General features: G+C 38.4%; 1 protein-coding gene across 3 annotated transcripts in view; it reads right to left on the reverse strand.

Annotated features, from left to right (window-relative positions):
- The window catches only part of UBR1 (ubiquitin protein ligase E3 component n-recognin 1), a 200,475-nt gene that overhangs the window by 141,723 nt on the left and 33,146 nt on the right, over positions 1-25,606 (reverse strand). For all 3 annotated transcript variants that reach the window (XM_036923690.2, XM_057488747.1, XM_057488746.1), the window contains exon 4: positions 20,265-20,375. In XM_036923690.2, coding sequence (XP_036779585.2) covers positions 20,265-20,375 — 111 coding nt within the window. The remainder of the gene's footprint in view (positions 1-20,264; positions 20,376-25,606) is intronic.

Raw genomic sequence — 25,606 nt, forward strand, 5'->3', positions numbered from 1 at the left:
AGACACATAATAATTAAAATGGCAAAGATCAAGGACAAGGACAGAGTTTTAAAGGCAGCTAGGGAGAGGAAAAAGGTCACCTACAAAGGAAAATCCATCAGTCTGTCATCAGACTTCTCAACAGAAACCTGACATGCCAGAAGAGAATGGCATGATATATTTAACGCAATGAAACAGAAGGGCCTTGAACCAAGAATACTGTATCCAGCACGATTATCATTTAAATATGAAGGAGGGATTAAACAATTCCCAGACAAGCAAAAGTTGAGGGAATTTGCCTGCCACAAACCACCTCTAAAGGGTATTTGAGAGGAACTGCTCTAGATTGGAGCACTCCTAAGGCTAAAGAGATGTCACCGAGAAAATAGAATCACAGCAAAGATAGCAGACCAACCAAATACTAACTAAAGGCAAAAATTAAAATCAACTACCCACAAAAACAGTTAAAGGAAACATAAAAGAGCACAGAATAAAACACCCAACATATAAAGAATGGAGGAGGGGGAATAAGAAGAAAGAGAAATAAAGAATCACCAGACAGTGTCATTAATAGCTCAATAAGCGACTTAAGTTAGGCAGTAAGATACTAAAGAACCTAACCTTGAACCTTTGGTAAGCACGTCTAAAGCCTACAATGGCAATAAGTACATATCTTTCAATAATCACACTAAACGTAAATGGAATGAATGCACCAATCAAAAGACACAGAGTAATAGAATGGATAAAAAAGCAAGACCCATCTACATACTGCCTACAAGAGACCCATCTCAAACCCAAAGACAAGCAAGACTAAACGTCAAGGGATGGAAAAAGATATTCCATGCAAACAACAGGGAGAAAAAAAACAGGTGTTGCAGTACTAGTATCAGACAAAATATACTACAAAACAAAGAAAGTAACAAGAGATAAAGAAGGACATTACATAATGATAAAGGGCACAGTCCAACAAGAGGATATAACCATTCTAAATATATATGCACCCAACACAGGAGCACCAGCATATGTGAAACAAATACTAACACAACTAAAGGAGGAAAAAGAATGCAATGCATTCATTTTAGGAGGCTTCAACACACCACTCACTCCAAAGGACAGATCCACCAGACAGAAAATAAGTAAGGACACAGAGGCACTGAACAACACACTAGAAAAGATGGACATAATAGACATCTATAGAACTCTACACCCAAAAGCAACAGGATACACATTCTTCTCAAATGCACATAGAACGTTCTCCAGAATAGACAACATACTAGGCCACAAAAAGAGCATCAGTAAATTCAAAAAGATTAAAATTCTACCAACCAACTTTTCAGACCACAAAGGAATAAAAGTATAACTAAATTGTACAAAGAAAGCAAAAAGGCCCACAAACACATGGAGGCTTAACAACATGCTCCTAAATAATCAATGGATCAATGAACAAATTAAAATAGAGATCAAGGAATATATGGAAACAAATGACAACAAGAACACAAAGCCCCAACTTCTGTGGTACGCAGCGAAAGCAGTCTTAAGAGGAAAGTATATAGCAATCCAGGCATATTTAAAGAAGGAAGAACAAACCCAAATGAATGGTCTAATGTCACAATTATCGAAATTGGAAAAGAAGAACAAATGATGCCTAAATTAAGCAGAAGGAGGGACATAATAAAGATCAGAGAAGAAATAAATAAAATTGAGAAGAATAAAACAATAGAAAAAAATCAATGAAACCAAGAGCTGGTCCTTTGAGAAAATAAACAAAATACATAAGCCTCCAACCAGACTTATTAAGAGAAAAAGAATCTACACACATCAACAGAATCAGAAACAAGAAAGGAAAACTCATGACACACCCCATAGAAATACAAAGAATTATTAGAGAATACTATGAAAAACTATAAACTAAGAAGCTGGAAAACCTAGAAGAAATGGACAACTTCCTAGAAAAATACAACCTTCCAAGACTGATCAAGGAAGAAACACAAAATCTAAACAAACCAATTACCAGCAAAGAAATTGAAGCGGAAATCAAAAACTACCCAAGAACAAAACCCCCAGGGCAGACGGATTTACCTCGGAATTTTATCAGACATCCAGAGAAGACATAATACCCATTCTCCTTAACGTTTTCCAAAAAATAGAAGAGGAGGGAATACTCCCAAACTCATTCTATGAAGTCAACATTTCCCTAATACCAAAAACAGGCAAAGATCCCACCGAAAAAGAAAATTACAGACCAATATCCCTGATGAATGAAGATGCAAAAATACTCAACAAAATATTAGCAAACTGAATTCAAAAATACATCAAAAGGATTATACACCATGACCAAGGGGGATTCATCCCAGGGATGCAAGGATGGTACAACATTTGAAAGTCCACCGACATTATCCACCACATAAATGAAAAGAAAGACAAAAAACACATGATCATCTCCATAGATGCTGAAAAAGCATTCAACAAAATTCAACATCCATTCATGATAAAAACTGCCAGCAAAACGGGCACACAGGGCAAGTACATCAAGATAATAAAGGCCATATACGATAAGCCCACAGCGAACATCATACTGAACAGCGAGAAGCTGAAAGCTTTTCCTCTGAGATCGGGAACAAGACAGGAATGCCCACTATCCCCACTGTTATTCACCATAGCACTGGAGGTCCTAGCCACAGCAATTAGACAAAACAAAGAAATACAACCAATCCAAAATGGTGAAGAAGAAGTTAAACTGTCACTATTTGCCTATGACACGATGTTGTACATAAAAAACCCTAAAGAATTCACTCCAAAACTACTAAAACTGGTATCGGAATACAGCAAAGTTGCAGGATACAAAATTAACACACAGAAATCTGTGGCTTTCTTATACATTAACAATGAACTAACAGAAAGAGAAATCAGGAAAACAATTCCATTCACAATAGCATCAAAAAGAATAAAATACCTAGGAATAAACCTAACCAAGGAAGAGAAACATCCTATACCCTGAAAAGTATAAGACACTCTTGAGAGAAATGAAAGAGGACACTACCAAATGGAAACTCATCCCATGCTCTTGGCTAGGAAGAATTAATATTCTCAAGATGGCCATCCTGCCTAAGGCAATATACAGATTCGATGCAATCCCTATCAAATTATCAACAACATTCTTCAAAGAACTAGAACAAACAGATCAAAAATTTATATGGAAACACCAAAGACCCCGAATAGCTAAAGCAATCCTGAGAAGGAAGAATAAAGTGGGGGGGATCTGGCTCCCCAACTTCAAGCTCTACTACAAAGCCACAGTAATCAAGACAATTTGGTACTGGCACAAGAACAGAGCCACAAACCCAGAGGAAGAGAATAGAGACTCCAGACATTAACCCAAACATATATGGTCAATTAATATATGATAAAGGAGCCATGGACATACAATGGGGAAATGACAGTCTCTTCAACAGATAGTGCTAGCAAAACTGGACAGCTAAATGTAAGAGAATGAAACTGGATCACTGTCTAACTCCATACATAAAAGTAAATTCGAAATGGATCAAAGACCTGAATATAAGTCATGAAACCATAAAACTCTTAGGAAAAAACAAAGGCAAAAATCTCTTGGACATAAATATGAGGGACTTCTTCATGAACATATCTCCCCGGGTAAGGGAAACAAAAGCAAAAATGAACAAGTGGGACTATATCAAGCTGAAAAGCTTCTGTACAGCAAAGGACACCATCATAGAGTAAAAAGGTACCCTACAGTATGGGAGAATATATTCATAAATGACAGATCCGATAAAGGCTTGACATCCAAAATATATAAGGATCTCACGCACCTCAACAAACCAAAAGCAAATAATCCAATTAAAAAATGGGCAGAGGAGCTGAACAGACATTTCTCCAAAGAAGAAATTCAGATTGTCAACAGACACATGAAAAGATGCTTCACATCGCTAGTTATCAGAGAAATGCAAATTAAAACCACAATGAGATATCACCTCACACCAGTAAGGATCGCCACCATCCAAAAGACAAACAATAATACATGTTGGAGAGGTTGTGGAGAAAGGAGAACCCTCCTACACTGCTGGTGGGAATGTAAATTAGTTCAACCATTGTGGAAAGCAGTATGGAGGTTTCTCAAAAAGCTCAAAATTGACATACCATTTGACCCAGGAATTCCACTTCTAGGAATTTACCCTAAGAATGCAGCAGCCCAGTTTGAAAAATACAGATGCATCCCTATGTTTATCACAGCACTATTTACAATAGCCAAGAAATGGAAGCAAACTAAGTGTCCATCAGTAGATGAATGGATAAAGAAGATGTGGTACATATACACAATGGAATATTATTCAGCCATAAGAAGAAAACAAATCCTACCATTTGCAACAACATGGATGGAGCTAGAGGGTATTATCTCAGTGAAATATGCCAGGCAGAGAAAGACAAGTATCAAATGATTTCACTCATATGTGGAGTATAAGAACAAAGAAAAACTGAAGGAACAAAACTTCAGAGTCACAGAACCCAAGAATGGACTAACAGTTACCAAAGGGAAAGAGACTAGGGAGGATGGGTGGGAAGGGAGGGATAAGGGTGGGGAAAAAGAAAGGGGGCATTATGATTAGCATGTATATTATAGACGGGGGCATGGGAAGGGCTGCACAACACGGAGAAGACAAGTAGTGATTCTACAGCATCTTACTACACTGATGGACAGTGACTGTAATGGGGTGTGTGGGGGGGGACTTGGTGAAGGGGGGAGCCTAGTAAACATAATGTTCTTCATGTACTTGTAGATTTATGATAACAACAACAACAACAAAGAATACCAGGGATTTCTTAATGATAAATCATTATCTTTTGTTATATATTGGAATTTTTTTTCCACTATGGCATTAATCTCATGACTTAATTGTTCGCTATGAATCAGTTATAGACTTGGGAGGATTCAATTTACTAATGATTTTCTTTTTATGGCTTCCAAATTTCAAAAAAATCTTAGAAGGGTCTAATATATTTCAAGGTTAGTTTTAAGAGTTCACCATACTTCTTATTAATAAATTTATAATTTCTTTCTTATGTAAAAAGACTTTATAAAAATCCTTGATATTTCAGGAATTTATCTGGTATTAAAATTGATCAAGCTTTATTTTTTTTTACTCAAATGGGTAGCCAGTTATTTAACCCCCACCAATCTGAAATGCTATATTCACAAGTTTAGGTTTGGATTCTCTTTCTATTCCATTATCCGATGTCTATTCCTCTACCAAGAGTAACACTGTTTGAATTACTACACCTCTTTAATACATTTTAAATCTGTTACACTGACACACACATAACTCTTCTTTTCAGCTTTTCCTGACAATTCTCACAAATTATTTTTCCAGAAGAACTTCTGAGTACTTGTCACGTTCCAAAAGAGAATCTGGCTGTTACTCTGATTGGGAATATACAGAATTTATTGATTAATTTTGGAAAACTTTATCTTTACAATACTGAAATTTTCAGATGAAGAACTAAGTATGTCTTGTGATATTTTTTTGTTTTATGCCAACTATAGCTTTAAAGTTTCTTTAAGTTGCCAGATTTATTCTTGTTTTGTTTTCCTCAGTGTTTTATCTTTTTTGATAACTATAGTGAATGGGATCTTTCATTCCATTACACTTTCCAAAAGCTATTGCTTGCAATAGGAAAAGTAGTACCATTCAAGAAACATACGATGAAATTCAAAAATACATCAAAAGGATCACCCATCACAACCAAATGGGATTTATTTCAGGGATGCAAGGATGGTATAATATTCATAAATCAATCAATGGTATATACTACATTAACAAAAAGAAGGATTGAAACCGCACAATCATCTCAATAGATGATGAAAAAGCATTTTTCAAAATTCAATATCCATTCATGATAAAAACTCTCAACAAAATGGGTACAGAGGGTATGTACCTCAAAATAATAAAGGCCATATGTGACAAACCCACAGCTAACATTATACTCAATGGCAAGAAGCTAAAAGTTTTCCTCTAAGATCAGGCACAAACAGGATGCCCACTCTCACCACTTTTATTCAACATAGTACTGGGGTCCTAGCCACAGCAATAAGACAAGACAAAGAAATAAAAGTCACCCAAATTAGTAAGGAAGAAGTAAAACTGTCACTATTTGAAGATGACATCATGTGAGACATAGAAAACCTTAAAGACTCCACCAAAAAACTATTAGAACTAATAATTGGAATCAGCAAAGTTGCAGCACACAAAATTAATACACAGAAATCTGTTGCATTCCTACATACTAACACCAAACTAACAGAAAGAGATATCAGGGAAACAATTCCATGTACAGTTGCATCAAAAAGAATAAATACCTATGAATAAATCTAACTAAGGGGAATAAAGACCTGTACTCTGAAAATTTTAAGACAATCATGAAAGAAAATGAAGAAGACACAAATACATGGAAATCTATCCCATGCTCATGGATAGGAAGAATTAATATTGTCAGAATAGCCATGTTCCCAAATCAAATTACAGATTCAGTGCAATCACTATCAAAGTACCAATAGCATTTTTCAATGAAGTAGAAAAAATTGTTCTAAAATTCATAAGGAACCACAAAAGACCCTGAGTAGCCAAAGCAATCCTGAGAAAGAAGAAGAAAGCTTGGGGTTTCCCTGATTTCAAGCTATACTACAAAGCTACAGCAATCAAAATAGTATGGTACTGGCACAAGAACAGACCCATAGATCTATGGAACAGAATAGAGAGCCGAGATAGAAACCCATGCATGTATGGTCAATTAATATATGATAAAGAAGTCAAGAATATATAATGGGGGAAAGACACCCTCTTCAATAACTGGTGCTGGCAAAACTGGAAAGCTACATCAAGAATATTCAAATGAATTACTTTCTAACCCCATACATGAAAGTAAACTTGAAATTGACCAAAGACTTAAATGTAAGAAATGAAACCATAAAACTCTTAGAAGAAAACATAGCCAAAAATATCTTGAACAGTAAGCATACACAATTTTTTTCTGGACACATCTTCCTGGGTAGAGGAAACAAAATAAAAAATGAACAAGTGGGACTACATTAAAATAAAAAGCTTATGTACATCAATGGACGCCATCAGCAGAACTAAAAGCAACCTTCAGTATGGGAGAATATATTCATAAATGACATATCTGATAACGGGTTAACATCCAAAATGTACAAAGAACTCATACACCTCAACACCAGAAAAACAAATAACCCAATCAGAAAATGGGCAAGGACCTGAGCAGACATTTCTTCATAGAAGAATACAGATGGCCAACAGACAAATGCAAAGATGCTCCACATCACTAATCATCAGGGAAATGCAAATCAAAACCAGTGAGATATCACCTCACACCACGTAGGATGGCTGTCATTCCAAAAGACAAGCAATAATAAGTGTTGGCAAGGATATGGAGAAAGGGGAGCCCTCCTACACTGTTTGGAATGTAAATTGCTGAAGCCAATATGGAAAGCAGTACTGAGGTTCCTCAAAAAACTAAAAATAGAAATACCATTTGACCCACGAATTCCACTTTTAGGAATTTACATGAAGAAAACAAAATCCCTGATTCAAAAAGATATACGCACCCCTATGTTTACTGCTGCATGATTTACAATATCAAAGATATGGAAGCACACTAAGTGTACTCAATAGATGAATGGATAAAGATGATGTAGTACACATACACAATGGAATATTATTCCACCATAAGGAGAAAAGAAATTCGCCATTTGCACACAACATGGATGGACCTAGACAGTATTATGCGGAGTGAAATAAGTCAGGTGGAAAAAGACAAATACCATGTGATTTCACTTATTTGTGGAATACAAAAACAAAACAAAATGAGCAAAATAACAGTAGATTCACAGACACTGAGAAGTGATTGGTGGTTACTGTAGGGGAGGAGTTGGGATGGGTAGGAGGGGAGGGTTAGAGGGATAAAGGCAAACAATAATTCTCAATCACAATATAAGCTGGTTACAGGGAAGGTAGTAAAGCATGGAGAATATAGTCAATGATTCAGTAACATCTTCCTATAGTAACTGCACTAATGGGGGATGTGGATTTAATAATATGAGTAACTGCTTAACCACTGTATTGTATATTTTGTTCAGTAATGATAGTTCAATAAAAATATTTGCTGAATACATTAAATGGAAAAATAATGATTTTAATATTATAAGTTCTGCAACCAATAACCTAACTAAACCCTCTATAGTTCCTAATTCTTAATTTTCTTGGGTTTTCTGGTATACAGTCTTGACTATTTTGCCTCTTCTCCAATATTTTAGTCCATTCTATTTGTCATTTGATTGATTTACAGAATAATGTTAATGATAGTAGCAATAACAATTTCCTAATCTCATCTTTATTTAAATTGGAATACACTAGTGTTTCATTATAAACCATAATTAATCACCAATTATCCTAGAAGAAATGGAGAATGTTCTTTAGGAGCTACTTTCCCAAAAAAGGCCAGCATGAATTGTTTCACAGGTGAATTTCAAGATGGGTTCATTCCAGAAATGAGAGCATAATCATGTTACATTATTCCTTTAAACTTGATTTCTGCTATTATTTAGTATTTCAGCATAAAAATTATTAATAAGACTGATCTATAAATTCTACACTTTGTCAGATCTGAAGTCAGTATAATGTTAACATTGCAAAAGAAATTTAGCAACTTTCCTGTTTTCCCCTTCTATGCTCAGGAACATGTCATTATGTTTTTATTTGTTCAGTGTTTAAGTATTTGAGTGACTTTTATATATATTTTATCTTTTTGTTATTAAAAAATTTAAAAACAGAAAGACAGGAAGATCAGTATAATCAACATAACTTTTACCTAAATTTAGTAACTTATTATTTTTCCATATATACATCATTTTTTGTTCAAGCATTTAAGGTAAAAAAAAAAAAGAAGTCATATTTCGGTGATTTCAGTTTCAGTTAGCCATCTTTCTGGCGTTTTTCCTGCACTTTTGTTTGGACTAAATTCTTTTGCAGTTTCATTTTTTTAGTGTTTCCTATGGAATAACAACTTTGTGTCAGCAGCACCGTTCAGTGCCCAGAAGCTCTACTCTCTGGAGCTGCTGTGCAGCTGCAGCAATGGCAGGGGTCACAGGTAAGCAGAACCAGCTCCTGCTGGGAGGAAAGGGCTCCTTCCTGCCTTCCTGGCCTTAGCACCTGCCTCCACTAGCAGGTGTGATGGGCCAAGCGCACAGGGAGGAGCCTTGGTGCTATGCCCCTATAGCTGCCTTAGGCAGGGCCACCCTCTTGCTGTTCTGACATGATGGTGGGGGCAGCAGGTGAGTGGGATGAGAGTCTGCCAGGAGAAGGAGCGGCAGGTTGCATACCACAGTGGGGGAGCTTCAGGGCTGCGTTGTCAGCCAGGGGGATGGAACATCTGCAGATCCTGAGAGTTCCCAACCTACTGGGCTGAGCATGCAGAAATTTGGTCCACCTGACCTTTCTCCTGAGCAGCAAGGTCTGTATAATCTTTGCCCCTTTAGCACCCCTCTTGCTACTGGGAAGTCTTTCAAACTGCCAGCCTTTCTTTTGTCCCAGGGGGCCTGTTGTGCATACCTGCTCTCCACAAGCAGCTGGAATCTCTGTCTCTGAGTATTCCACCCATTTTTGCTTACCAACCCCACTAATGTCCAGAGCACCATGTAATGTGTGTTCGTGCTCCCAGAGAGCATCTCCACAGCTGGGTGTTCAGCAGTCCTGGGCTTCTACTCCCTCTCTGCTCTGTTTCTCTTCCTCCCACCTGTGGGCTCGGGTAGGAGGACAGCTTGGATCTTGCCAGATCACGGCTTTACTACTTGACCCTTTTCTGTGAGGTCTTCTCTTTTCCCCAGAGGTAGGCAGTCTGTTCTGCAGTCTTCGGGTCACTTTTTCAGGATTAGTTGTATTTGCTGTATTTTCAAGTTTAATGAGATTTTGGGAGGAGGTTTCTGCCTCACTTCTCACACCACCATCTTTTCCTTCCACTCCATTCCCTTTTAAAGCCAAATATTCCATTGTGTGGATACACCACATTCTCTATTTATCACTTGATGGACACTTGGGTTGCTTTGACAGTTTCTTATGCATAATGATTCTATTATGAATAATAAATACTGTTGTAAACATTCATGCAGAAATACATGTTTGAACACGTGTTTTCAATTATTTTGAGTATATACCCAAGAGTGGAATTGCTGGGGCATCTGATAACTTTAATGGTCTGAAGAACTAACTGCTGGACTGAAGAACTAACTGCCATTCTGTTTCTCAAAGGGGCTGCACCATTTTACATTTCCAACATCAGTGTATTAAGATTTGAATATTTTCACATCCTCACCAACACTCATTATCTGCCTTTTTGATTACAGCCACTAGTGGATGTGAAAAAGTATTCATGCTATGGTTTTGGTTTGCATTTCCCTAATGACTAATGATGTTGAACATCTTTTCATGTACTTATTCATTATTTATATATATTCTTTGAAGGAATGACTGCTCAGGTCCTTTGTCCATTAAAAAAACTGGCTTGTCTTTTTATTATTGAGTTTTAAGAATTCTGTGTAAGTTCTAGAAATACTTCCCTTAGCAGATAATATGATTTGTAAAGATATTTCTCCCATTCTGTAGGCTTTTTTACTTTATTGATAGTGTCCTTTGGATCAAAAGTTTTTAATTTTGATGAAGTCCAATTTATCTGTTTTTTCTTTTATTATGCATGCCTTTGGTGTCATACCTATGAGCCCACTGCCAAATCTGAGGTAGTGGAGATTTACCCCTACGTTTCTTTAAAAGAGACTTACGACTTTAGCTCTTACATTTAGGTTTTTGATCCATTTTGAGCTAATTTTTGTTTATTGTGTGAACTAGGGGTTCAGATTCATTCTTTTGCCTGTGGATATCCAGTTGTCCAGGCACTATTCAGTAAAAAGAAAAACAAATTACTCTTTCTCTAACACATGGTCTTGGAATTCTTGTTTAAAAACAGTTGGCCACAGACACATAGGTTTATTTCTTGATTCTCAAATCTATTCCATTAATCTATATGTTTATCATACCAGTACCACATTCTCTTGATTACTGTTGCTTTATAGTAAATGTCAAAGAGGGAGCTGGGAGTCTACCAACATTCTTCTTATTTTTTGAAGTTATTTTGGCTATTCTTGGTCCCTTATAATTCCATATGAATTTTAGAGTCAGCTGGTCAATTGTAAAAAAAAAAATTACAGCTGTAATTTTGACAGGAACTGTGTTGAATCTGTATATCGATTTGGAGAGTATGGCCTGTGTGGGGAAGTTGGGGTTCCTATGGCCAGGATCCTCACTGAACTTAAACCACCTGATGAGGTAACTGGCCTGTTGCTAGGCTACCACTTCCACACCTTTAGGCAATAAGCCATTACTGCGCTATATAGAGAGCTCAGCCCAGTACTCCGGGCAGAGGCAGAGACGATGGTGCTCGACCTACCACCGGGAGAACAAGCCAGGTAATAAACCCTTTCACCCCAAAGAACTGCTGTCAATTTCTTTGGTCACACTGAATCCATAGTGAAGTTGCCTGGGGCGGAAACCCATTGGGAAGACAACAGGCAAAAGTCGGCCGGGTTCATTGTTGACCAAGGAAAAAGACAGGCTGCCCTTATGGGAGGGGTGTTTCAGCGGGCTGCCCCTATGAATGGGGAGACAGTGGATTGTCCCCCAATGGGTATGTGATCTGAGGTGGCTTGCCTCCTAGAGGACTGGGCCCCACCCCAGGACTGGAGGCAAGTGGAGGTGACATCTGAGGCAGTAGGGGTGGCCCTTGATATAGTAAGTAGATCCTTTGAGAAACAGGGTGCCTGTGAGGCAGCGGGGACTGTGGGTTGGCTGCTTCTTACAGTATTAAGGTCTACAGAAGAGACCCAAGAAATGGAGGCACAAGAACACGAGCTGCAAACTTCTGTGGATTCCGTGAAGAAGGAATTGTCATTGACGCAAGAGGAGGCGACATGAGAACACTGGCAGCAAGGTGCCATTGGAGAGGTAAACAATTATTTACAGAATGAGACGGCAGTGCTGCCAGGTGTTCTGAAGGATGAAGAGGCCATCAAGGAAAAAGATGAACTCGTGAGGGAAGCACAGGCAGAGGTGGCACGAGAAAGTCAGCTGTGAAACATTGAGGTGAAGGTAAGAGAGCTTCTGAATACTGAGGTAGCATTGCTGCAAGGCACAGTAGAAAAGGTAAAGGTTGTAGCAGAGGAGGCACTCGGGGGAGAGGAGAGAAAGGTGCCATCAGCCCCAGAAATGGAGGAGCTGGGGAAGGATGAAGGGGAGGTGCCGGAGGCACTGGTCCCTCCTGTATTGAAAGCGTGCCCAGTGGTGGTAAAGAAAATAAAGACCCAGCAGCTGAAAGTTCCCCAAGGAGAGGAGCAGTCCTCTTCCCAGGTCATGGAGCACTCTATGGTCTGTCCCTATGCTCAGACTGAGCTGGTGGATTTGGACTCCCGGTTTAGGCAGAAGCCCTTGGAGTCAACAACAGCTTGGCTCCTGCATCTGTGGGACTTAGGGGTGGATGGAATTGTTCTGTCAGGATCAGAGATGGGAAAGCTATCCTCCCTGACAGTGCAGCCTGCCTTGAGGCAGCGACTACAAAATGCACATCAGACACCAGGGAGTCACTCCCTCCTTGACTGGCTTATGGCTGCATTTCGTGCTGTGTGGCCCAATCCAGGTGATCTACCATCCTCTCCTGTTAGATGGCAGACATATGCCGAGCTCCAACAGGTGTTACAAGAGCTAGGCATAAGAAATACCATCCATAGTCCAGACAATTCTGGCCCAGATGAAGAGATTTTCACTACTGGGATGAGAAATATTGTACTTCAAATGGCTCCTACATCCCTCTTTGGGTCTCTAGTGGCCATTCTTTCCCCTCACTTAGGGCATCCCACAAGCAACGTGACACGTACAGTAGCAGACTTAGGAGAGGCTGAAGCAATGAGAACCCAGAAAGAAATAAGGCCTGTCACTCACAAGAAGAATTTACAGGGCCACATGAAGGTTACGAGGACCCAGATGTGGGCTGATTTAATACAGGCAGGAGCAGATGGAAGGAAATTAGATGGGAAGTCCACTAGGATCTTACTAGAGCTATGGCAACAGCTGAAACCAGAGCAGCAGTTCCAGCCATTAAGACAAGAGAGGCAGAGCAGAGGTCAGGGACAGAGCCATGAGTCCAGCCTCTGTGTTTACAAGACTTCCTGTTGGAGAGCAAGCCAACCTCACTGGAGCCCACACAGGAAGGTGATTGGGGAACACAGTTTGACTGAGAGGAAGGTCAAGGTATCTGCCTTGAGGGACAAGGGGAGGACCAGAGGCCAGGTGCTGAAATAGTTATCCATTGGTCCCCAGTGAACATACAACGTCCTGGCTCTGGTGGACACAGGGGCTGAATGTTCACTGACTCATGGTAATCCTGAGTGGTTCTCCGGGACCCCCACTATCATAGGTGGATATGGGGATAAAGCTATCAGAGTGAAAAAAGCCAAAATCCCTTTGGAAATAGGGCATCTACCCTCAAAAGGGTATACTGTGTATATATCTCCTATCCCTGAGTATATTTTGAGTATTGACATCCTGCAGGGTCTATGGCTGCAGACCACTGCAGATAAGTTCAGACTGAGAGTACGTGTGGTGAAGACAGTTCTAAGGGGACATGCTATAGCTTTATCTGTACCTCGGCAGGTGACTAATACCAAACAATACAAACTGCCTGGAGGGCATAAAGAGATTGGAGAAACTCTTCAGGAGCTGGAAAAGGTGGGTATTATAAAGCCCACTCATAGTCCTTTCAATTCTCCAGTATGGCCAGTAAAAAAGCCAGATGGCTCCTGGCATATGACTGTGGATTACAGAGAACTGAATAAGGTCATACCCCCTATGCATGCTGCTGTCCCCTCTATTGTAGGCTTGATGGATACCTTCAGCCATGAACTAGGAACATATCATTATGTGGTAGATCTTGCTAATGCCTTCTTTTCCATTGACATTAAGCAGGAAAGTCAGGAACAGTTTGCCTTCACGTGGGAAGGAAGGCAATGGACTTTCACCATCCTTTCACAGGGATACCTCCACAGCCCCATCATCTGTCATGGACTTGTAGACCAGGGCTTGGCTACATGGGAGAAACCACCAGCAGTGCGGCTGTACCACTATACTGATGATGTCATGCTTATGTCCAATTCTCTTTCAGATCTAGAAGGTGCAGCACCTAGACCGCTGCAACATTTACAAGGTTCAGGGACCTGGTTTGTCTGTCAAATTTTTGGGGATCGTCTGGTTGGGTAACACCAAAATTATACCAGAAGCAGTTATAGATAAAGTCCAGGCCTTTCCTACCCCTACAACTGTAGCATTGCTACAGGAGTTTCTGGGTCTTCTAGGCTACTGGGGAGTGTTTATCCAGCACTTTGCACAAATTCTGAAGCCCTTATACCAGTTGGTATGAAAGGCATCAGGAGGGACTGGGATGAGACATTTGCATCTGCCTTTACCACAGCAAAACAGGCAGTCAAGGCCATGGCAGCCTTGAGTGTGATAGACCCATCAAGGCCCTGTGAGCTGGATGTTCATGTGACTGAAGACGATTATGGCTGGGGTCTCTGGCAGTGGCTTGAACGAACTCACCAACCCATTGGATTCTGGTCACAACTCTGGAAAGGGGCAGAGGTACGATACACTTTGATAGAAAAACAACTGGCTGCCATGTATCACACCTTGCTGGCTACAGAACCCATCACTGGAATGGCCGCTATAAAGGTAATAACCACCTATCCCATCTTGGGGTGGGTACAAGAGTGGACCCAAAAGCCAAGGAGTGGCATGGCACAAACACCCACAGTAGCCAAGTGGGGTGCTTACCTACAGCAGCCTAGTACCCTCTCTAGTAGCCCCTTGAGTGAAGAACTCCAATGCGCTTCCTGGGGCGGTGACATATACTAGTGAAAAGCAGGAAGAACTTGCTTTTGAACCATTAGTAGCAGAGAGTCCCTATTGGGAGGGAAGAGCCCCTATACCCAAAGATGTATGGTACACAGATGGCTCCAGCCATGTGCAGCTCCCCAAATGGAGGGCCATAGCTTTCCATCCTAAGACTGAGACAATATAGATGGAAGATGGTGAGGGGAAGAGCAGTCAATGGGCAGAGTTGCGGGCTATGTGGCTTGTGATCAGCCAGGAGCCCTTCCCTATAGTTGTCTGCACTGACAGCTGGGCTGTCTATTGGGGCTTGACCCTGTGGCTACCAACCTGGTACCATGCCAACTGGCTGGTTGGTCACCTTTGGGGGCAAGAATTGTGGCAAGACTTATGGGCCTGTGGTCAGACTAAAATAATTACAGTATATCACATGACAGGTCATTTGCCACTGGCATCCCCAGGAAATGATGAAGCAGATAAATTGGCCCAGATATGTTGGTTAGAAGGAAAGCCTGCCTCTGAGGTAGCCCAATGGTTACATCAGTGTTTGTTGCATGTGGGGCAAAAGACAATGTGGGCTGTAGCCTGTCAGTGGGGCTTTGCCTTTGACCTTTGAAGAAGTTAGTAGAGCCTGGCAGGAGTGTGTCATGTCCTCCAAAAGGGAATTACACCGAGTTCTGCTGCAACATGGAACAATAGCTAAGGGGCCTATACCCCTCATCAGGTGGCAGATAGACTATATTGAGCCTCTATCTGTGTCAGAAGGATATCGGCATGCGATGACTTGTGTGGACACAGCTACTGGACTTCTGGTTGCTTTTCCTACCCATTGCGCACACCAGCAGACAACCAAGAGGTCTGGAGTGTCTCTTTGCTGCCTATGGCCAACCACAGGTAATTGAAAGTGATCAGGGCACCCATTTTACTGGACATACACTGCAAGAATGGGTGCAACAGCTGGGAATCAAATGTTTCATATGCCATACCATCCTACCGCAGCAGGCATGATAGAGAGGCACAATGGCTTGTTAAAATATGGACTAAAGTCAGATACCAATAATTTGTGGGAATGGTAAGTCTGCTTATGGACTGTGCTACGGTGTTTGAATGAGAGACCCCCAAAAGGGAGCCCTGAGTCCTGTAGACATGTTAACACATATGGCTGCCTTCCCTATACAACTGCAAGTACAAACCAAGGAAGAAATCACTGAAGCCAAGGTTCATCCACCAGAGTAACATCTTGCTGCGAGCACCAACTGCACTGAACCCCAGAGACTCCATTGAGTGGACATGGCCTTGGACCTTTTGACACATGGACCAATGATGGCTGGCTCTCCTGGCACCTTGGGGACAGGGCCTGGAAGCTGGCCTCCTGTGTACTCCTGGAATAACAGCAGAGTGGCTGCCAAAGGTCACAGCAGTATATCCTGAATGGCCAGAAGGTAGGAGCATCTTACCACAGAGTTTTGTTTTATCATTATGGCCAGTGCATGCACCTCCAGTAGCACTATATATAGACCCTTCAGTAACCCCCATGGAGAAAGGAGTAAAAGTATCATACACTAGACCTGGATGGGACCGCCCCCTTCCTGCTACAGTCCTATCATAGGACCACTCTCTTGCATGCATCCTACCTGATGGACAAGATTTGCCTATGTTGGTGGCATTAAAACATGTGTCTTATCACCCCTAAAGTCTTTGTGGATTGGGAACTTCCTCTGGCTTAAGGATTATTGTAATTTTTGTTATTAGGAACCTCCTCTGGCTTGAGGATTATTATAATTTTTGTTACCTGTATCAAACTCTGGCTGTATCTTAATTTTTATTATCTCTAAGTTGTTATTATCCTCTGTTGCTATTGTGGAATCTGCTTACAGTGCTCCAGCTTTCTCGCAAAGGGGGGACCACTGCGGAAGATTGAAAGAGTATAGATTGTGAGAATCCTGGAGGGGTGGAGAGTGGCGAAACTGGGGTTCCTATGGCCAGGATCCTCACTGAACTTAAACCACCTGATGATGTAACTGGCCTGTTGCTAGGCTACTGCTTCCATACTTTTAGGCAATAAGCTATTATTGCGCTATATAGAGCTCAGCCCAGTGCTCTGGGCGGAGGCAGAGATGCTAGTGACCTACTACCGGGAGAACAAGCCGCGTAATAAATCCTTTCACCCCAAAGAATGTTTTGCTGTCAATTTCTCTGGTCACATTGAATCCATAGTAAACTTGCCCAGGGCTGAAACCCATTGGCAAGACAGCCTGTGATACTGTGGTTTGTAATAATAAACATATTTGGTTTTCATCCCTGTTTCTGACACAGAGCTCCTAAAACCTTTGGAATTTCCAAAGAGAGAAGGGAGAGAAAAGTATCTTTTGTAATGTTAATGAGGTGACAGTTGTAAAGCACTTAAGGATGAAGATTGGTTGCCAAGGGAACCAACCAAGTGATATTATGGTTGGAACTTTGAGTCCCACGCTGCTCTGACTTCTGGGGAGGGGAGAGGGACTATAGGTTGAATCAATTGCCAATGGCCAATGATGTAATCAATCATGCCTAAGTAATGAGACTCCATAAATACCCAGAAGGATGGAGCTCAGGGAGCTTTCTGGTTGTTGAACACATGGAGATTTGAGGAGAGTTGTGCACTCAGACAGCATGAAAGCTCCATAGCCACTTCCCACATACCTTGCCCTAAGCATCTCTTCCACCTGGCTGTTAATGAGTTATATGCTTTTATAATAAATTGGTAATCTAGTAAGTAAACTGGTTCCCTGGGTTCTAAGAGCTGCTCTAGCAAATTAATTGAACCTGGGGAAGGAGTCAAGAAAACCTCTGATTTATAGCCAGTTAGTCAGAAGCAAAGATAACAACCTGGACTTCTAACTGGTATCTGCACAGGGGTCAGTCCTGTGCGACTGAGCCCCTAACCTGAATGAAGAATCCGTTGCTCTCTCCAGATAGACATAGTCAGAATTGAGTTAAATTTGTGGGACATCTGGTCAGTGTCAGCAGAGAATTGAGTTAATTGCTTGATGGTACAGGGAAAAAACACACAATGGGCTGCCATATCAACAAGTCTTCTGAGCCAGAAACAAGGGATGTTTTTCCATACATTTAGATCTCTAGTTTCTTTCAACAGTGTTTTATAGTTTTCAGAACATAAATTTTGCATTTTTCTTAAATTTATTCCTAAATATTTTATTTTCTTTGATACTATAGTAAATGAACTTTTTTTCTTAATTTCATCTTTGGGTTGTTCACTAATGTACAGAAATACAAATACTTTTTGTAAAATTATCTCATATCCTGCAATCTTGCTGAACTTGTTTATTAGTTCTAATTTTTTTTTATTCCTTTGGATTTTCTACATACAAAATCATGTCATTTGCAAACAGAGCTAGTTTTACATCTTCCTTTTCAATCTGGATGCCTTTTCTTTCTTTTTCTCACCTAAATGCCCCAGCTAGAACCTCCAGTACAAATACTGAAAAGATGTGACAAGAGCAGAATCTTTGTCGGGTTTCTGATCTCAGGGGGAAAATATACAATAAAATAGCTGTGAGTTTTCATAGATGCCCTCTGTAAGTTGAGAACATTTATTTCTATTTTAAGTTTGTTATGTCTTTTCATTATAGAAGTGTGTTGGATTTGGTCAAATGCTTTTGCTGCATCTATTGCAATGACCATATAGTTTTTTTATTTTATTTTATTTATATGGTGTACTACATTAACTGATTTTCAGATGTTAAACTATGTACATCATATAAGGTGGCTTATTACGCAACAATACCTCACTATTAGTAATGATGCTAATATTGGTGATTGGTTTTAAGTGATAAGAGTATGATACCTCCATTGTGAAATTTCATTTTTTCCTTTATGACTATCAAGTAACCTATGAGATGACAATTTAGAAATACGTGAATGTTGTTCCTCATCAACTTAAGTCATAATGGTTTTAGCATTCATTAACAATCCTTGTCTAAAATATTTCCTCAGGGCTTACGTAATGTTGACTTTTATAATTCTTTTATCCCTGCTCTGTTAACTAGCACTCATCTAGAAAGAGCTTTACCTCATGAACTAGAAATATTTATTTACCATAAATTATAATTCCTGTTAAAAAGGCAGAATAAATGCTTAGTTCATTCCCTTTAATTACCAATTTTTACAGTAAGGAATTGATATAATAACCACTGCCATGGAGATAGTTTTTAAGTTCTTATTTAAATTTCATTAGGAACTAGGATTTTTATAAATTCAGTATGATTCAATCAATTATAGTGGGTTTGTTTTTTTTTTAACTTTTTGATGCTCCAAATATCCAACTTAGTCAATGGGAGCTCTTTCAAGCTGGGTCCTAGGTTCTTTTGACACAAACCCACCCTCACAAGTTTACCTGTTCCCTGACTCAGATCTGAAATCAGGTATTCTTACAACAAGCTGATATCTTTTAGTGGGGAATGGTACTTAAGACATGAAAATCTGGGCTCTAGGGGTGTTCACTGCTATAGGGTTATCTGGAATAGTTTAAATTTAGAGTACTACAAAACTATTTATTCCTAGCAGTTTTGAAAAGGATTTCTCTGTGAAACTATTTGAGCATGGTATTTTTTAGGAAGTACTTTCTTATGAAAATTTTCTGAATTTCTTCAATGGTTACTGACTGTTGAAGTTTCCTCTCTGTTTTTGAATAAATGATGGCACTTTATACTGTTTGATAAAATAATCCATTTTCAAATGCATTTGCACAGAGTTATATAAAGAGCCTCTCATAATCCTTTTAATTCCTTCTGTATTGGTTCTATGGTTATTTCCCAATCTCCTTTTTAACTGTCTACATCTGGACTTGTTCACTTTTTTTTTCTTGATTAGATAAATAATTTCTTGACTTTTTCCTTTATGAAAAGCAATTATTGAATTTATTTATCAATTCTTCTGTTTTTGAATACATTACATTCTCCTATTGATTAATAATTACTTCCATTTGCTTTTATAGGTTTAAATATTGTTTACTCTTACTTATCAAAGTGACTGCTTAACAAGAAGTATTGTATTTATTTTTTCATTGTGAATTCATTCCTTTAGAGAAAGAGAGGATATAATTACCAAATCCTTAGTTAGTCTAGAGTGAAATAAAATTTCTTACATTTAAATATTATAACATAAAAATCAGGATTCTCAATGGAGTTCAGTTTAACCCATATACACTTTTATTTCTACCTAATTCCATCAAACTTAAAATAGCAATTAAAAAATATATATATATATTCTTACCTCTTTTGTAGTACCTACTCTTCCAGGTTCATGACTTACACAAAAAGGGCCAGTTTTCCATGCCTCTGTGTCTCCACAGTCACAAAATCCTCCTCCAGTAGAAGTATGCATCTGATAAATGAAAAATGAGTTTGTCTTCATTTCAAAACATTAAAAAGCAAGGAGACATGATAAGGATGACACAAACAATAAATGCTCCCCAATACTTCAACCTTAACTGCCTTTAATATAATAGAACTTGGACATGTCAAAAACCATTCTGATCATTAACAACAATAAAAAAAATTCTGGATACTTAATCACAATAAAAGCAGACCTTCAAAATTGGTAAATTTTAAAAACATACTCTAATTTTTAAGTAACAGTTTTTAAAATTTTGTACTAAATGGAGAATAACAGATTATGAGGTGTGCCAAAAATCTTTACAACACCCACCAAGAATGCTTGAGTCATGAAATTTTCTGATTAAACAGACTTTAAAAAATCATTAAAATGATACTTATATAGTACTAAAAAAATATATAGAGTATTTTCATCTGTATGATGTCCCACAGCAACTAAAAGTATTTATAAATTTTTCCTTTGAGGGTTCCTGCAAAAAAAATTTTTTAATATACTAATCCAGACAGACAGTGATAACAATGGTCTATTTCTGAATCTTCCCCAAAACTCCCCCCTCCAAAACATACAATGAACAAGCAGAGAAATAAAACCACACATGACCCATGCTTGCAACATTTCTAGAAGACAAAAAATAAATACCATGACCTTCAAACAACTTGTTCCATCACAGTTCCTACTGCCTATCATTTCAAGCCTGTGGATGCAGAGAAGAAGAGAGGTGACCTCAAGAGACTCCATGGAAGACACAGCAGAGGGATACAGAGGACATAGATGAAGCACAGACAAAAATCACACCGAAAAAAGAGAAAGCCCAGTGCTTAGGGACAAACATTGAACACAGGTTGGGACTTGGTGGTTCAGAAAGGAAGAGATCAAAAGTGGCAACCTCAGAGAAGCACTGCTTTTGAAGGAAAATAAAATACATTAAAAAAAAGAAAAATAGTGGTAAGCCCTTAAAGATGTGGAAGTAAAGAAAGAAATAAGGGGAAATTAAGGATCCTACAAAAATGAGAGAAACATTATGTGTCAAACTCTCCCTTCATCTCGCCACTACCACCAATATTACATCTATAAAATAAATTACACAGAAGAGGGCAGAACTGAAACCTGTCCATGAAATGAAAAAGAACAGAAAAAGTAGACCATATCCACAAAAAAACTATTAAAAAAGAAAAGGCAGTAATTTAAATAAGAGCCAAAACCAACCCCAAAGCTGAAGAAAACTGTATAACATAATACTCCAAACTGAATTACATGGCCTCAAACAAGAATCTGGGGATATGAAAATCCCTAATCAGGTTAGGACATCTTTAGCCAGAAATAAAGAAATTAAGAATAGCAGAGGGAAAAAAAAAAGGAATAAATAAAGTGAGACAATAACTTACAAAAAAAATAGAAAAATCATATCAGAAATGAATTCTAAATTACAAGATGTCCAAGATAATGAACTCAAATGAAAAGCTTATACACAGCATTGAAACAAAGCAGGAAAACAATCAAAAGAATGAAAATGTGATACAGTGTCAGAGAAAAAAAGGCTGAAATAGAAGACAGGAATATCAGGGCAAAAAAGTGTAACTGGGATCACCAAGGAAGAAAATCCAAACAGTGGAACAGAGTTAATATTTAAAACTGTAATCTAAGAAAATTTCCTGGAAATAAAAGACCTGAATCTACACACTGAAGGGACCATGAGTAACTGAGAAGAAACTTACCCAGTATGATCAACTATGAAATATATCCTACTAAAACTATTAGACTTTAAAAGTAAAAGTCCAGAGGCCTTCAGGTAAAAAGATGAAATAATATATGGCAAGAGAGTTAAACTGGCATCAAACTTATCAATAACAATACATAAAACAAGACAACTTTCATTTTCAAGGAAAGAAAATGCAAGACAAGGATTTTATCTCCAAGCAAGCTATAAAAGTACAATTGTGAACATGTCAGAACTTAAGAGAACACTGTATATATGCACCCTACCTGACAAATCTACTTGAGCAGAGATCAGCACATTTTCTGTATAAAACAACAGACAGTAAATATTTCAGAGTTTGCAGGTCATACAATCTCTGCTGGATCACTCAATTATACTACTGTAGTACAGTAACAGCCATAGACAATAAATAAATTAATGAGTATGGCTATGTTCCAACAAAACTTTACATACATTGAAATTCTAATTACATGTAATTTTCATGAATCATGAAATATTTTTATTTACTTTTTCCCAATTACCTAAAACTATAAAAATCATGCTTAGCTTGCAGGCAAAACTAAAACAGTGAACTAGATACAATCGACAAACTGTAGTTTACCAACCCTTAGGGATGAGCTCCATCTGATAGAGATGAATGGGGAAACTTCAGAAAAAAGGACACATGGTGAACATTTTATGTATTTAGTTGTAGAGTATAAATATAATTTGGTTTTATGTTTCTAATTGTAGAGAACAAATCAATGGTGAAGACATGGACAGTTCTAATGCAAACATTACATGATCTCACAATCAGAAAGATTACCACTGAAAAACAGCAGAAAGAGAAACTAAGATCATCATATCATATGAAATAGGAGGGAGTAAAAAACCATTAAAACTGACACACCAGATAATAAAATGTTAATAAGAGGGTAAAAAGGAACTAAGGGCACTATAAAAATTACTAATACAGAGGTAACCACTACAACAGAAGTACCAAAAGAACTTAGAACATACAAATCAATTTTTTCCTTCTTCATATATACAGTATACTGAAGAATGCTGAACTAGTCCATAATTACTAAAAATACAGCTGTATCAAAAGAAAAGTAAAAGCATAATCTTTGAATAGGGAATGCCATGGAAACAAGGCACAAAAACCAGAAGAACTTAAAAAAAAATCTGGTAAATTTAGCAACATACACATTTAAAATGTCAGTAAAACAAATGATAGTAAAAATCAAGTTAAAAGGCAAAAACAGATTTTATAAAGTTAAACACACACTTTTGATTCAGAAATCCCACTCTTAGGTTACCCAAGAGAAATGAAAACATATACCCACACAAAGACTTGTACTTGGATGTTTACAGCAGCTAATTTAAAAGCTGGAAAGAACCGAACTGTTCATCAGCTGATAAACAGGTAATAAATTATGGCTCATCCATACAATTCCATATGCAGCAATAAAAAGGAACAAATTGCTGATACATGAGAGGATCTCAAAGGCATTATGCTAAGTGAAAAAAGGGAGACAGGGAACACTACATTACTATATGGTTTCATTTATATGACATTCTGAAAAGGCAAAACAAGTGGCAGGGGGTGGGGCACAAAACAGATCAGTGACTGTCAGGAGCTGGGGGAAAGTGGGCAAAAGGAAGGACAGACTGCAAAGTGAACTTCTGGGGGATGATGCAAATGTTTTATATCTTGATTATGTTAGGGGTTTACTGAACTGTCTGTTTTTGAAAACTCAAGAAACCATGCACTTAAAAAGGTAGATTTTATTGTATATAAATTACATCTCAATAAGTCTGACTTAAAAATAAAAAGTTTAAAAAGACAAGCATACAAGAGAAAATATTTTTAAAATATATGACACAGCAGCAAAAAAAAAAAAAAACCTGAAAAGTGAGTAAAGAATAGAACCAGGCAATATACAGCTTCGGCACCCGCTCAGAGGTCTTACTCCCTGTTCCCCCAGTATCCAGGGCCCTCCGCCCACGCACTGTGCCTGCGCTCTGGTGGGGGTGGCTGGGGCTGGGTGTTCAGCAGTCCTGGGCTCCGTCTCCCTCCCGCTCTGCCTATTCTTCTCCCACCGGGAGCTGGGGGGAGGGGCGCTCGGGTCCCGCCGGGCCGGGGCTTGTATCTTACCCCTTTCACCAGTCGCTGGGTTCTCGCTGGTGTAGCTGCAGTCTGGCCACTGTCCTGCGTCTTCTGGTCTCTCTTTTAGGGCTAGTTGTGTTTGTTGTATTTTCAAAAGTATATATGTTTTTGGGAGGAGATTCCCACTGTCCTACTCACGCCGCCATGTTGGCTCCGCCCCCCCAATATACAGAATAAATTAAACATGCAATTAAAATATGAAAGTATATAAATACTAGGAATAATAGAAATGCAAGTTAAATTGAGATTATTTCATTAATTTGAGATTTATTTGACTAAGAAATTGGTAAAAAATAAAAACACTGATTAAATAAAATTTGGGGACAGGTGTGGAGAAAGAACATTCTCTTATCCTTTTAATGGGAATGTAAGTTGACATAGCCATTCAAGAAAAACAGTCGGCAAAAAATTATAAAAAACTTTAAATGTACATACCCTTTATTCCAGAAAATCTACCTCTAAAAATCTAATCTCAGGTATTCTTGAATATATATACTGGTCTATATTGGAAGAAAGGTGTATGTCTACATTCCAATATTTGCTCATCAGTGAAAAACAGGAAACAATTATCTAGAAAGAGGGGATGGGTTAAATATATGAGGACATATTCCCACAAAGGAATAAATGTAGCAATTAAATAAGGCAGGAGTGTTATTATACGAATCAACATGGAATTATCCCCATGATATACTGCTAAGTTAAAAACAAGTTGCAAAACAGAATATACAGTAGAATCCTATTTACATAAACACACACACACCCCTCCTAAACATATAAATATATGTATGTGTACTGTGTAAATACAATTGACCCTTGAGCAACATGGGTTTGAACTGCACAGGTCCACTTATATGCAGATTTTTATCAAGAAGGATACTGGAAAAAATTTTTTATTTTTGTGACAATTTGAAAAAAACATTGTCTTTTCTCTAGCTTACTTTATTGTAATATATATAATATACAAAATATGTGTTAAGTAACTGCTTATGTTATTGTATGACTTCTGGTCAACAGTAGACTATTAGTAGTTAAGTCTTTGGGGAGTCAAAAGTTATACATGGATTTTCAAATGAAGAGAGGGTTGGCATCCCTAACCCCCACATTGTTCAAGGGTCAGCTATACATAAATACAGATCTGTAAGGATGTATACTAAATTGTGTTCAGTTTAACAAAGAAAATACAATGGGGCAGAAAGGCAACTGTAATTTATATTTACATTCTTCTGTATTATTTGAATTTTTTAAAAGGTAAGTTTTATTGTATTGCCTAGGTAAATATTTTTTAATGCTGTTGTGTTTCAAAGACAATATATATATTCTCAACATGTAGGATTACAACACGCTGATGTTAAA

The sequence above is a fragment of the Manis pentadactyla genome, chromosome 11, assembly GCF_030020395.1.
Source record: "Manis pentadactyla isolate mManPen7 chromosome 11, mManPen7.hap1, whole genome shotgun sequence".
NCBI lineage: Eukaryota > Metazoa > Chordata > Mammalia > Pholidota > Manidae > Manis > Manis pentadactyla.